Genomic DNA, 15,129 nt, shown 5'->3' with positions numbered 1-15,129 from the left:
CCCCTTCTTCCTTCACAAGAAGTTGGTCGCACGATTTCTCTCTCATCAAAGGGAACCCAAAAGATGAGATTTCACATGCTCACTTCAATTCACTTCCTTCTCCATCATCTGTGGAAGCTGTGTCAGTCATGATGACTAACACCTCTACCATGGAAGAAAAGATGGCTGAAATGGAACAAAGGGTCGTCCTTCTCATAAAAGCACTTGAAGATAAGGACCTCCAAATTGCAACTTTAATGAACAAACTCGAAGTACAAGATCTTGATGAATCAAGCCATGGTCATAAAATCACATCTGCAAAGGATGACGAAGGGAGAGAAATTGAAAACACTCCCCGACAAGAACAATCCACCTCAATGGCCTCAATATCTGTCCAACAACTGCAGGACATGATAACGAATACCATACGAACACAATATGGAGGTTCTTCTACAAATTCTCTCATTTATTCAAAACCCTATACGAAACGCATTGACAATATGAGAATGCCAAATGGGTATCAACCCCTAAGTTCTTGCAATTTGATGGAAAGGGAAACCCTAAGCAACACGTTGCTCACTTTGTAGAAACTTGCGAGAACGCAGGGACTCAAGGAGACCTCTTTGTAAAGCAGTTCGTTCGTTCACTAAAAGGGAATGCCTTTGATTGGTATACAGACTCAGAACCCGAGTCAATCGATAGTTGGGAACAACTTGAAAGGGAGTTCCTCAACCGGTTCTATAGCACACGTCGTACGGTAAGCATGATGGAGCTTACCAATACTAAGCAGTGGAAAGACGAGCCCGTTGTTGACTATATCAATCGATGGCGTTCTTTGAGTCTAGACTGTAAGGATAGACTTTCTGAAATATCTGTTGTAGAAATGTGCATCCAAGGCATGCACTGGGGACTTCTGTACATCCTGCAAGGGATAAAACCCCGAACATTCGAAGAATTGGCAACTCGTGCGCACGACATGGAATTGAGTATCTCTTGCCATGAAAATACAAAACCTCCCATACCTTAGGAAAGCAGATCGGAAGTAAAGATGAATGACAAGAATGCAAAAGGCAATCTCAAAGACCCAATAACTGTTAACACTACCATAGTTAAAATTCCAAGGAGAGGAGCAAAGACAAATGAAAAACAATTTGAAGGATGGCAAAAGAACGAAGTGCGTCGTTTGACCTTTAAGGAACGTGAGCAAAAATCATATCCGTTCCCCGATGAAGATGTGCCAAACATCTTAGAACAACTATTGCAATTACAGCTGGTTGAATTGCCAGAATGCAAGCGACCAGAAGACATAGGGAAAGTTGATGACCCTAACTACTGCAAATATCATCGCATCATTGGCCACCCAATTCAAAAATGCTTCGTCTTCAAAGAACAAATCATGAAGCTTGCCAAAGAAAACAAGATTAATCTAGACCTTGACGAAGTTGTCGGGTCAAACCATGTGACCATTGCTTGTGATGTACTTCCAACTCTCTGGCAGGGGGCAAACACCAATAAGGCTTACAAATTGATTGACAATGAGAGTGTAAGGATCGGCCCCATCAATGGGAAGTTCCTCAAACGCTTCTATGCTTGAAAATCGAGAATTGCTCCTCGGTAAGAGCTTAAACTACCCACTGCAGCACTGCAAAGGTACATGATGTTTTCCCATTACCTTTGAAAGTGCACAAATAAGAATAAATTAATCCCACTCTATGTCACCATTTGTGAGTGTGGCGTAGTGGTTGGATGCCCATGTCGCCCTTGAGGCCAAGGTCTCGGGTTCGATTAGTGGTGATACCCACTATTGCGCAATTGGTACCCATGAAACGCCGTGGGGTGTAGGGCGAGGATTACACACGTGAGCCCTCCCTTTTTGTAAAAAGAAAAACAAAAAAATAAAAGCAAAAAAAAAAAATAAAACAAAACAAAAGAAAAACAAAAAAAAAATCGCCAAAACCAAAAAAAAAAAAAAAAAAGATCATCAAAACCATGAATAAAAAAAATCATCAAAAAAAAAATTTTGGTTGAACTACGTAATGACTTGATCCCTCTCCGGGGTACGTAGGCAGCTTAGTACTTTTCACTAAGTTCAGTCACATAAAAAGAAGAAGGACTGCCAGTCTAGCTTGAAGAGTTTGTCCAAAGGTCGTCAACATGCTTTCAAGAACCCTTTGATTGGCAAGGCGTCGCTTAAGATCAATCAATTGCTCACTATATGATGTTCGAAGATCATTGTGATAGAAAGTGATAGCTGCAAAGAATTGATGTTACTTAGCTTTCCTTGAAATAATGATAAGTTGATTCTCGGTTGTGGAGTAAAATAAAATCTTCAACCTCTGTTGCAAGGAATGGAGTCTGCATGGCATTGTTCATCTTTGGTGGACATATTCCCACGTCTCTGAAATATACTTTGCAACACTTATCTCCTGGGGGCATCTTTTTTGTACCTTTCAAGTCTAGGCTATATTGTCTCTCTTCTAGGTTGTGCCACTTCACAACTCTGAAATTTGAACCACGTCATCTCCCTTCTGAGTGGTGTTGTTTCACATCATGTCTCTAAAATCTGGACAACATCACCTTACTCCAACATCTGAAGTTGATGTTGCATCATCTCTCCTCTAAGGGCATGTTCGTGCAATGTCAAAATCATGGCGGCATTCTTCTCACATCTTCAAGGTTTTATTGGCATCTCTTTGCATCCTCAAAGTCTTGATGGGAGCTTCTTGAAACTTCAAGCTTCATTACAAAAGCCAATATTAGTGTAGCTTCGATGCAAATGAAGTGTTGACGTAGCTTCATGGCAAAGATGAATGTTGGCATGGCTTCTGTGCAAATGAAGTGTTGACGTAGTTTCATGGCAAAGATAAATATTGGCATAGCTTCGATGCAAATGAAGTGTTGACGTAGCTTCATGGCAAAGATGAATGTTGGCATGGCTTTTGTGCAAATGAAATGTTGACGTAGCTTCATGGCGAAGATGAATGCTGGCATGGCTTCTGTGCAAATGGAGTGTTGACACGACTGCATGACAAAGATGGATGTCGGCACGACTTCAATATAGATGAACTGTTGGCCCAGCTTCGATGCAAATGAAATGTTGACGTAGCTTAATGGCAAAGATGAATGTTGGCACGGCTTTGATGCAAAGGAAGTGTTGACGTTGCTTCATGGTAAAGATAAATGTCGGTATGGCTTCGGTGCAGATGAACTGTTGAAGTAGCTTCATGTCAACGATAAATATCGGCACGGCTTCGATGCAAATGAAGTGTTGACATTGCTTCATGGCAAAGATGGATGTCGGCACAGCTTCAGTACAAAGGAAGTGTTGTTGTGGCTTCATGGCAAAGATAAATATCGGCATGGCTTCAATGCAAATAAAGTGTCAAGGCAACTTTATGGCAAAAGAAGAGTGCTAGTGCATCTTCGTTACAAAGGCAAATGGTGCTGCGACTTCATAGAAGATGCAAGTACAAATATTGCTTCAGTAGACAAATTAATGGTGATGCTTCACAGAAAATGCAAGTGTTGGCACCGCTTCATGACAAAGATAGTGGTGACACGATTTCGATGCAAAGAAAAATATGGATGCAGCTTCATTGTAAAAGCAAGTGTTGATATGGCTTCAGTACAAGGACAAATGCTAGCACGGCTTCATGGTAAAGACTCTTGATGTAGCTACGTTGCAAAGATTCTTGATATAGCTGTGTTGCAAATACAAGTGTTGGTATAGCTTAATTACTAACACCGGAGCTAGTATGACTTCAAAGACGAGTACTGGTGATAGCATCGTTGCCTAGCTGAATATCCTCATAGAAACGTCGTTGCAAAGACAAATATCACTAAAAGATTGTTGATGCAAGAAAAATGTAGCAACATGAAGGCATACGTTCTTGCAATGTTGCTATCAATGAAATACAAATTTTGACCAAATGAAGGCAAACACTTCTATGAGAACGTCAGCGTGAAGTTTGATGTCAAAACCCAAAGATCAAGGAAACTGAGCTGCAAAACAAAAACAAGCAACAATGAAAAAAAAAATGTCAGAAGAAAATCTCATTACATGTCTAAACAAAGGACAAAAGAAAAAAAGAAAAAAAAAATCTTAAAAGCTGGAGAAGAAGACTGAAGGCTAAGAATGGCCAAATGAACGAAGCCAACCTCACATCTTATATAGAGAATTTCTGCTAAACTAGCAGACAAAAAAAAAATGAAGAAAGCCAGCAAACCCAACTGACCAATAAAAAATTTTACATTCACATTTCAGAGATGTGAAAACAATTGGAACTCAAAGTCAGATTTTGCAAACTCAAATGCACTTAAAATCAGAGAAGTATGCGCTGAATTTTGAAATGAAAGAGCATCTTCAGCCATAGAGACAGAAGATAATGCAAGTCTGAATTCATGGCAAGTCACATGCAAGTCTGAATTTTTACATCCTGCCAGGGCGGCCACCACAAAATTAGACCAAAAGGCCATAAGTCCAACAAAGACCCACGACTTTCTCATCCGAATTTGTGAAAATCCAGACATTATTTCACAAAACCGACCTCACAGGAATCTTCTACAGCCTTCGATCCACCAAACCTGAAAATTTCAGGCCCAGATACCCGGCCACGCGCCGCCACACACGGCCAAGAATTTTCAGCTACCCGCGAGTTTCTCATTCAAATCTGCGCAAATCTGAGAACAATTTTACAAAACTGATACCACCATTAGAGCTATCGGCCTTCAATCTACAAAACCTGAAATTTTTAGGTCCAAACGATGAGCCACGCGCCACCACACGCCGCCACAAGCTCGCGTTGACCATCGGTTTAGTCCATCAAAACTGTGCAAATCTGTGCACAATTTCACAAAACCGACCATATAGGGGTCTTCTACGGCCTTATAACTACAAAATGTAGAAATTTCAAGCTCGACCGATGAGCCACGCGCCTCCACGCGCCGCCAGAAGCTCCGACGAAGTGACACGTGCTCCCACGCGCCGCCATCATCTTCCACGCGCCTACACGCGCCGGACTTTGTCTACACGCGCCGGACTTCGTCTACACGCGCCGGATCAACTCCCCACATGCGCTGGCACGCGTCACACGCGCCATGTATCACTCGCGCCCCAGGTTGATGACGTCATCCTCGTCAGCCCGGTTCGACCCGCTTCGACTCGGTTCAACCCAGAAACCCGACCCGGATCCGGACCGCCTGAGAAAAAAAAAAAAAAAAAAACTTTGGCAAATTAAGTATTTAACTTGGACTTTGACCAAAAAGTCAAAATTTTCAAAACGGACCTGTCCCACTCAATTTTTCGCGTACTTTCCAATTTTGGGGTCTGTTTCTTCAACCGAGGCTCGAAAATTGCACAACAGTCCAATTTCTAAAAAAATTGACTTTTGCACAAATTTTGACCAAAAGTCAAAATTTTTAAGATTGACCTGTCTTGCTCAATTTTTCGCGTACTTTTCAATTTTGGGGTCTATTTATTCATTTGAGAATCTAAAATTGCTCAAATAGTGTGAGTCTACAACTATTGGCTTTGGTGTAAACTTTGACCGAAGATCAAGATATTCAAGCAAAACTTGTCCTATCAGGTTTTCGCAAAGGTTTTGATTTTTGAAATCCAGGTATTTGTTTTGGACTTAAAAACTACACCCGCTTCTCCAAAGTACTAGCGGTGTCCAAAATTTAAGCTCTCAAGATCATAATTTGAGATCCATCCATTTGGTCTGGATTCCCTCAAAATTATCCTCCAGACTTGATCAAGGCTCCCCTTTCAAAAACAGACGAACTCTCACAAGTATGTCTCAAAATTGAAATTACATTGGGTCACTACTTCAGCCAATTATTTCCGTCGGTGCCTACCAGTCTCCAACTTAACATTCCCATTCGGCGCCTACCGTTCCCATCCACCGTTCTCACCAAAAAGTCTCATCCGCCATTCTTAAACCACCCAGCTACCATTCTTCATCTCTTCACTATAAATAGAAGGGCCGGATCCGCTAAATCCATCAAGAAAAAAAAAAAAAACACATCATGAAATGAAGATTTGCTTCTTTCAAATTTTCAAATCCTCCTTCTCACGGCCATTTCTCACTGTGGCCTCATCATTCTCAACACCTAGCAACCAAAATCGCTTCATAATCAGCTTGAAATCAACCCTCTCATGGTTTAGTAAAAACCCTTCTCACAACATTATCGCTGTTTTAGGATTCAAACAAATTTTGTTTCCCTACTTAACGACCTCATTTGTCCATAAAGTTACTCATAACACGGTCTGCATCGTTGTTCCATGCTTTCTTGGGTTTGGTTGACCAGAAAATCCAAGTCCAGCAGAGACACCCATTCCTAAGATCAGGGCTTCCGTAGTCTCTCTCCAACTGCTTGGTCTCCCATTAGAAGTAGCAATTCGGAACAAACAGCAACCTGGTTGGTTTCTAAAACCAGGATCACAAGTTAGCTCTATCTTTCATCTTTTGTGCTTTTCCAACAAGTGGCATTAGTTGAAGGTTGTAAAACGTGTTGGGGTATCCTACAAATTGTTTCCCATCCAACACTTGTGATGACCTCCAAGGTACCAGCTCATCAGAAATTAGCCTTTGGTGTCGGTGAAGGGTCACCAAAGCCTCATCCCATGTTTCCGCCATCATGGGGTCCAAAGGTCATCATTGCTGGTACCACAAAACACACTTTCTGGAATTACTCCAACTTAAGATCAGCTTGAAGAATTTCAGAAAATATACTTCTGAAATTACTTCAACTTAATGTCCGTTAGTATGGTCCAGTCACACAAGCACATTCAATGACTTGCCGTCAGACTTCATTCAGCATGCAGCCAGTCCCACATCTGAAGATGTACTTACCAGAGACATCTATGCCAGAGAGTCCCCAACATGCAGGGTCAGTACCATGGTGTCATATGTTTCACTCATTCACTTCATTTTCATTTCTATCTTCTTCACCATCAACATTAACAAACCCAAAATACTCTTCTGAAATTACCTCAACTTAACCTGAGTGATGCAATAACAGATTCGCATTCAACCACACTCTCACATGTTCTCTCTGTGACCCGAAGTATACCCTTCAGATATAACTTCACCAGAAGTCCTTAAAAATAAGAGGCTAGCTCTAGAGCTCTGCATGCTGTACCCAGCCAACATCCTCACCTCTCCTCCATCTTCAACACCCTGTGATCGCCACCGATCCAAAATACTCTTCTGAAATTACTTTGACTTAACATTTGCTCAGAAAGCTCGGTCACACGAGCATATTCAAATACTGGCAGACCCCTTCTCGGTCTCATCAAAACCTTTCATATGGGTGGGTCTACTCTTCTGCAATTACTTCATCCTGTTAAAAGCTCCACCACCTTCAACTATTTCACTAGAAGAGTCAAGTAAAAAAGAAAAAAAAAGACCCATTTTCTTTCAAGACTCATTCATTCACCACACTCCAAAACTGTGTGCATGAATGAGCCTCGAGGGGGCATTTGTAGAGAGGGAAAATTTCTGACCTATCACAAGCTGACACATCATACTACCAAGTCCACAAAATACAACCAATTACAAGGCGCCACGTACTGCTGCTAGGTTTTGCCATCACTATTCAGATTCCAATAGAAATTTGCCAAGTGTCATTGAAATAATGGCATGAAACTGCATCAGCATGCGTAAGCGATGGCACAAGCAGCCCTGCACGTGTAAGCGATGACATAAGCAATCCAGCACGTGTAAGCGATGACATAAGCGGACCAATCAGGCTGTGACAAGTGTCACCAATCAGACTCCGCCACGTATCACTCACCCACCCCTAAACTCCTATAAATAGAAGCCTTCCTAAGACATTTAGAAGGACAGACAGAGAAAAAAGGAAGAAGATATCTTAAGTTCAGAAATTCAGAAGCTCTGCCGGAATCAAACTCCAAAGCCTTCAAGAATTTCAAGAACTTCAATCTCGAATACAGACAACATTCAAAGCAAAATCATCCAAACTACTCGTCCAGATCTCAAAGTTCACTGGAATCAAGCTCAAAAGCCTCCAGAAACCTCAACAAACCATAAATCAACGAAGCTCTACGGAATTAAGCCTCTAAAGCACCGAAGAACTTCCACCACAAACCTTCAAACACGAAGAACACACGAAGAACATGAAGAACAAAGAATTTCTAACAAGCTCATAGCCAGAGATTCATTGTAATTCCGTTTCAAAGATCTTCGATCCATTCCTCAACCAAATTGAAGAATATCTTATGTTCAAATCAAAATCACATTACCACAATTCCAATCAATAAATCTTTCAAGGAGATCGAATAAGAGGATCACTCTTTTGTAATTACAGAGAATTGTACCACACATTTATCAATACAAATTCGTATTTGTGAAACTATTTTACTTGTTTGATTTATTTCGAACTAAGAAATTTAGTCGTCTACAAATATTGCTAAATAGACAAGTGCAGAAAGTAAAATAAAAATACCATTAATACAGTTATAAAGTGAAAACTCTAATTAGAAAAACACTTTGGGTTTACGGCCTAACTCTTATGGAAACAAATCCATTGGTAGAATTGAAGTTAATTTGTATAGTAAAATTAACTTTATAAGTCTAAAGCTACCTCCAATAGATACTTATTAATGTGACTAATTATAGCTCCAACCTCGTTGGATTATTCTACGTAGACTCTATTGACACGAACAACCCATTTATGACTTCAAGAACCCTATTGAAGATTTGAATAGCAGCACATCTATGCAGGAGCTTCAACTTGATCACTAGTTCTTCAGATCTTCTTTGATTGACGGTGAAAAAAGAATTTGGTCACAAAGCCCCTAGGCGTAGAGCTACAAATTTTAGAGTTTGGATAGCTTATTGGCCCAGAGGCGGAACCAGAATTTAAACTTAGGGGGGCTGAAGTTTTTTGTTCAAAAATTTTTAAAAATTCAAATATCATTACTAGAGGTTGACAACGTTGCATTATTAGCATTAATTTATTAATTATTATTTGTATTTGTATTTTTTTAAAATCAATAATAGGATTTTATAATTAAGAGTTTTGTAAGTCAATTGACACGTCTTAATATTTTCAAGATTAAACTAATGTGTGGATGGAGCGATCAATATGTGACATAGGAGTTGTCTCTATAGCTACGAGAGTAGAGTCATTTGAGTGGGGCATAGAGTTCTCAAGTGAGAAGGAAAAATTGGGTAAATGTTATTAGATTTTTGTGATTTTTTTTTTGCTAGGATTTGTAATTGATTTGTTATTGTTATTATTTTTGCTTATACTGGATTTATGATTTGCCCAAAGTTTTTTCTTTAAATTTTTTGGGAAAGGGGAGCCAAGTATATAAATTTCATTAATATACATACTAATATAGATTTTTTCAAAGGTTGAGAGGGGAAAGGGGGGGGGGGGGGGCATGGCCCCCCATTGCCCTTGAAGAGTTCTGTCACTGATTAGGCCTAAGGGCCCATTTGGTAAGAGGATTTTGAGTACTCATAATGCAAAAAAATGTGTTTGGTAACATATTTTTGTAATATTCTTTTAAAATTAAAAACACAAAATTGAGTGTTTGGTATGAGTATCTTTTATATAGAAAAAGCGTGTAATGCACGGACATGAATAGTATAAAATAATTTATTTTATTGAAGAGAGAGAAAAGTCCCTCTTGAATACCAAATATATAGAATCATTCCTATAGATGATCAACTATAATTTAACTTGGGATACTGTACATACAATTTTCATAAAAGATAAATCACATGGTCACGAAATAGAGTATCAAATAATCAATTTGTATTGATTTGTATGTGTGTGAGTACAATCCTTTGTGTGACTCTTTACAAATGAAAGAATACAATAAAATCCTCTGATTTGATCTCCAAGAAACTTTACATTCTGAAGGGGCTGTGAAGCTTGATCTTGAATTGTGCCTTAATGCCTCCAAGTTGAATGAGTAGTTGAACGTACTTGATTTGATGCGAGGGCCATTGGCTTGATCTCGATTTAAATTGAAGTAAAATCCCTACTTTGATTTGAAAATGTAGGAATGAGCTTGATTTTTGAGGGAGCAAGGGTGCTCTTTTGGACTTAGAGATGACTCAATTTTGGCAGAATGTCAATAAGGTTTTTCTCTCTAAGTTTCTCCTCTTTTTTCTCATTAGAGAAGCCCCTATTTATAGGCAATTTAATAATATTTAATTTGAAATTTTCTGTCAGCATTTATTAAGAATTAATTATGAATTTAATTTAGTATTTCATTTAATATGAACTTTCCATATAGATCTTTTTTCCTAACATTGCCATATGGCTTTCTTCACTTGACGTTGCCACGTGGTTTGATTTCATTTGCTGATCGTCCACATCATCAAATGGAGATTAATTTGATCACAAATATTTTATCATGAACAATCGGACAGTTGTGAATACATCATAAACTTTTGGATGTCTGCAGATACAATCTGTCATGATCCATTTATTGGCGTGGTGTGACATAATTGTTACCATGATTTAGAAGATTGGGAGAGTTAGATGGGATATTATGAGGACTATTGAGTAGTAGTTGGAAGCTGAGAGGAAGATTTGAAAGATTAATGGTGATTTGAGAGAAAGAAGAGTCAAGAGTGGATTTGAGAGAAAGCGGTGAGATGTTGATTTGGTATGGATATGAAATGAGCATTTAATAAAGAAATCTTGTCTAATGCGTGAACTAGAAAGAGAAAAAAAAAAACAGTTGTGTTTTGTCAAATCAATTGACTATGGATTCGTTTGGATACAACTGAAAACTGAAAAAATTGTAAAAAAATAATTTTTAAATGTGTGAATAGTACCATGAGACTAATTTTTAATGAAAAAATTGCTGAAAAGTGAAGTTTGTGGGTCCCGTGAACAGTGCACGGGACCTATTGGTGTGCGGAAAAGTAAAAAATCACTGCTAAAAAAAAAAAAACAGAAAGGTGTAAAACGCCAGCGAATGCACTGTTCATAAGCCTCTTGCACTATTCATGGACAATGAATAGTGCAAGAGGTGCTGTCCAGGAAAAAAAAAAAAAGGCTGAAACGCATTTTAACAAAACGTGGACACGTTCAGCCTTATCCAAACATTACCTATGTGTGGGTCTCATGATTTTCACAATATTTACAATTATGCTATTTAGAACGATAACTTAAGTGTTGTATATACTTACTTATGGGTTCTCTAAATACATGTTTTAAGCTACCTATATTGAGTATTGCAATCTAAGTATCCTGGTAAGAGTTCCCATACCAAACAACTCATTCCAAAGTGGGCCTCCAGGTTTTTAGCATTTAAGTCACAAAAATGAGTCTTCAAATGGCCTTACCATACGGGCCCTAAGTGTCTAGATTCCAATGACTTCCTTTTGCTTTGAGCTGGTTGGGCTTAAGCCTTGGACTTCAAATAGACTCTCAAGCACATGCAAACTTTTTGTTACAATTCTCCAACCTACGTTTATGGACCTAACACAAATGAGTGGTGTGCTGGGGTTACTGTTACAATTTGCGTCTAGTCTACAAAGGTTTATATAAGTATAAACAAATTTGTAACAACTATATCTTCTATAGTAGAAAATTTTCTTGTAAGGTTAGATACCCTCAAAGACAATTTTCTTGTGAAGAATTCTTCAAAAGTTTTCCACTTTCACCAAAATCTATATATATATATATATATATATATATATATATATATATATATATATATATATATATATATATATATATCGCGTTGGATTGTGGAAATTATTATTGTGATGGTGTTAATTTGGGAATAAGTGACAAATAATCCACTACTTAGCTTCACTAGGATCAATATAATTTATTAATTTTAATTTTTTTTATTATTATAAATATATACGGATCTTATGGAAAACTTCCAACAAATAGTTCAGAATGAAAGTAGAAGTGTGCTAGGCATTTTGATGGTTTCCTAAAGATGTCTGTAGTCTGTACGAAAGAAAAAACATCAATTAATCCTTATAACTCAATGCCATTGTAGTAAATTTTGTTGGCAATGAATTCATCAATGTTATTCGTAAGCCTTTGTTTCAAGACTCCTCAAAAAAAAAAAAAAAAAAAAAAAATCTAGGAGAATCACTTAAAATAAAAACAGTGTATTACCATCCATAAATTACACGACTCTAGCCAACACCACCATCAAAGGAAACCTCTTATAGAATCCAACAAGTGATAGGCATTTATTGTAGAAATATCTCTTGACAGAACTTGAATTTTAATTGAAAGGAATAATTTTTTGATACTCTGAATTGAAAGGTATATATCAGTCACTTGTACTGAATTTATCTGTCTTGTGGGCTAAGAGAAGCCAGACATGGGTGATCAATCCCCCACCTCGCCTAAGTTGTTCTGAATGGTGATCAACAGGGCAATTACTCGCTGCATAACACAACATCTCCATCCACACACTACTTATGATCAGCCATCTGTTCTCCCTGTCCAACAAATTCGTAGCTAATCTTTGTGCATCCTTTAGAACGTGCCATTTTGACGTGACCATAGTTTCGTTCTTTCTATTGGCTTCTGACTCCTTGTGAAGTTCTTCTGTCCTCAAAATCCTGCAGGCTTCATATTCATCTTTTATTGTTGATGGCCTTACTCTTAAAAATGTCGAGAGTTTGGTGGAAGTATGTTCGAAGATGATTTTTGCAGTGGTGCTGCATAACATGTGAGGGCGTATTGCCAGAAGATACATCATGTAGTTAGACAGCAATCTGCACATTTCAATTTGGGTGTTTGTAGTATCATATTGAGCATTATCTGAGCGATAGCAGATATCTGTTGCAATGTGCCAAATGGTAATGCTCTTGTCGAAATCTCTCTTGATACTCCATTTGAAATCATGATTGAGGCATCCATACCTTTGAAGTGCCCATTGACCTCTTTGAGTGATGGGCTTTAACCCTCTCTCTATATCAATCTCTTTCATCTCTTGGACCATCAGTTCTTTCAATTCTTTGGGGAAGTCCACTCGAGTTTTAGTATTGCTCTTTCTAATCTTCATGTCCATTCCATGAAACTTGAGGATTCCACCAAACTTGAATTGCTCATCACGGAGGCAGAAGTCTACAAAATTGAATTGTGCAAGTGAATTAGACCATCTTTTCCACTTGTATGACTGTGGAGCTAGAACTCGCAAGCAAGGCATCACAAATGGCGTGTCATAGTGCTTAATCATTTCAATTATCGCCCAATCTGAGAAAGGCAATAGTATGATCTGATAAACCTCTAAAATGATGGCTCCAATTAGCATTGAATAGGTAAACCCGGCATCTGTATGACTTATGAAGCCCTCTCTGAATAAGATTGTGAATCCAAATAATGTGAAAGCTAAACTAAATAAACTTAAGATACGGAGAATGCAACCTATCCAAGTATATATAATAGGAGCCTTTGTATAGAGCGCGTCATACATGAAGCCAAGTTCAGAATCAGTGATTCGGAAGACATCCTCAGCTGAATATGCATCTATGGACATCCATGAAAGAGATTCATAAAATGGCTGGTAAAGCCAGTTCTCAAGGTGAGGCTTCAAGCAATTAAACCGGTAATAGGCCTTTAAGATCAATTCTAGACCGGGAATGTCCTCAGATAGCTTTTTGAATAAAGAAAGAGCATTCTCTTCTTGGGCAAGATCAGCCGTGGTTAGACCAGAGTTCCATAGTGCTGACTTGAGAGCCCAAACTGACTCTCCATACTTGATTATTCCAGCCAAAAACGTTGGCAGGTATAGAAATGAGAGTGGAGAATTAGTCCAGCACCTAATGAGGATATAAACTACAATACCCACTTGGAAAAGGAGGCTAAGTAACTGCCTTAACCCCAATCTATTATCTTCAATAGAGTAGGCAGTAATAGTATCCGGGTTTCCAATTTGGACTAAGAGCAATGGTGCCAACAGTGCCATTAGTTCTATAGTGATATTTTGTTTCTCAGTGTCTTTGACTTCAATTGTAGTGAGCTTACCCATAATAATTTTCACTACAGAACCAGACAACAAGTAGGCAAACCAAACTGTAAATCTTACTCGGATTCCAGGGATGTACCTTCTGCGGCTGCCAAAGAGAGTGAGCACAATTTGCAAAGTAAAGCTCACTAAGGCTAGCGTAATCATACCCCACACATTCCATAGTTCCTCCAATTCTCCTGGAAGCAAGTCTAAGATCAACATTTCTCCTTTTGCCAAAGTTTAGAATGCAGCTGCAACATAAACATATTTTCAGACCATGTTAATTAGAAGTTCATCCTTTCATTTTCAAAATACAATTTCACCATTTCACAAGTCAAAACACGATTCAGCTAGTGTGTATACAACAATGTGTAACTCAGCGTGTGCAACAATTATTAGTGTTCTACAAATGTATATAATCCTCTATGTTGAGCAATAAACTTAACCCTATGGTACATGACTTTGGTAAATCCATCAATTTCAATGTGGAACAGTCATATACAGTATTTACCTGGATGGGGTAATGCAGGGTGAAAATCGGTATTAATTAGCTTAGACCAAATATGATTCCTAAGTACTTATAAAAGGAAAAAGTTTCTCTCCAAATTAGTTTGGAGAGAAACCCTTTAAACTTATCAAATATTTTTATATTGAGTGTGAAATTTGAAAATCTAACCGTTGGATTGCATGTTCTTATTATATTATTCATGCTTGCAAAATTTCAAGAAAATAAAAAATCAATTGCTATGTTATCAAACAAATGTTAAAATTTCAAATTTTTGTAATCTAAAATTGTGTATAAAAAATAAGTTCATTGATCAAATAGTAAATAAAATCCGATTTGAACGAAATTTGATATACATGTTAAGAATATAAAGAACATAAAATTCAACGGTTAGATTTTCAAAATTCACACCTAAAAAAAAGATATATGATAAATTTGAAAAGTTTCTCTCCAAACTAGTTTGGAGAGAAACTTTGTTCCTTATAAAATATATAACACACTTTGAATTCGGTTCAACTCCAAGATATTCATAGAATTCATGCTTTTACTTATGTCCTTTTTATCTTAAAAATAATAATTATTTATAGGAGATTTCATCTAAACACAAAATATAAAATGGTTTAGGAGTAACGATTATTTTAATCAATCCAGATCTTAATCGAATTGAATG

At 37.9% G+C, this 15,129-nt stretch overlaps 1 protein-coding gene across 1 annotated transcript; it reads right to left on the bottom strand.

Annotated features, from left to right (window-relative positions):
• Nucleotides 1–12,268: 12,268 nt before the first annotated feature.
• Nucleotides 12,269–14,176, bottom strand: LOC142635621 (uncharacterized). The gene has a single exon (XM_075809757.1). It carries the CDS (start codon nt 14,174–14,176, stop codon nt 12,269–12,271), a length of 1,908 nt encoding a protein of 635 aa, XP_075665872.1.
• Nucleotides 14,177–15,129: the final 953 nt, after the last annotated feature.

This window comes from Castanea sativa, chromosome 1 (genome assembly GCF_040712315.1).
Source record: "Castanea sativa cultivar Marrone di Chiusa Pesio chromosome 1, ASM4071231v1".
Taxonomy (NCBI): Eukaryota; Viridiplantae; Streptophyta; class Magnoliopsida; order Fagales; family Fagaceae; genus Castanea; species Castanea sativa.
Note: the sequence above shows the minus strand (reverse complement) of the source record. Positions and strands in the feature narration are given on the sequence as shown.

Coding starts and splice junctions, on each gene's coding strand:
- LOC142635621 (XM_075809757.1), bottom strand. CDS start 14,176: ATGTTGATCTTAGACTTGCTTCCAGGAGAATTGGAGGAACTATGGAAT.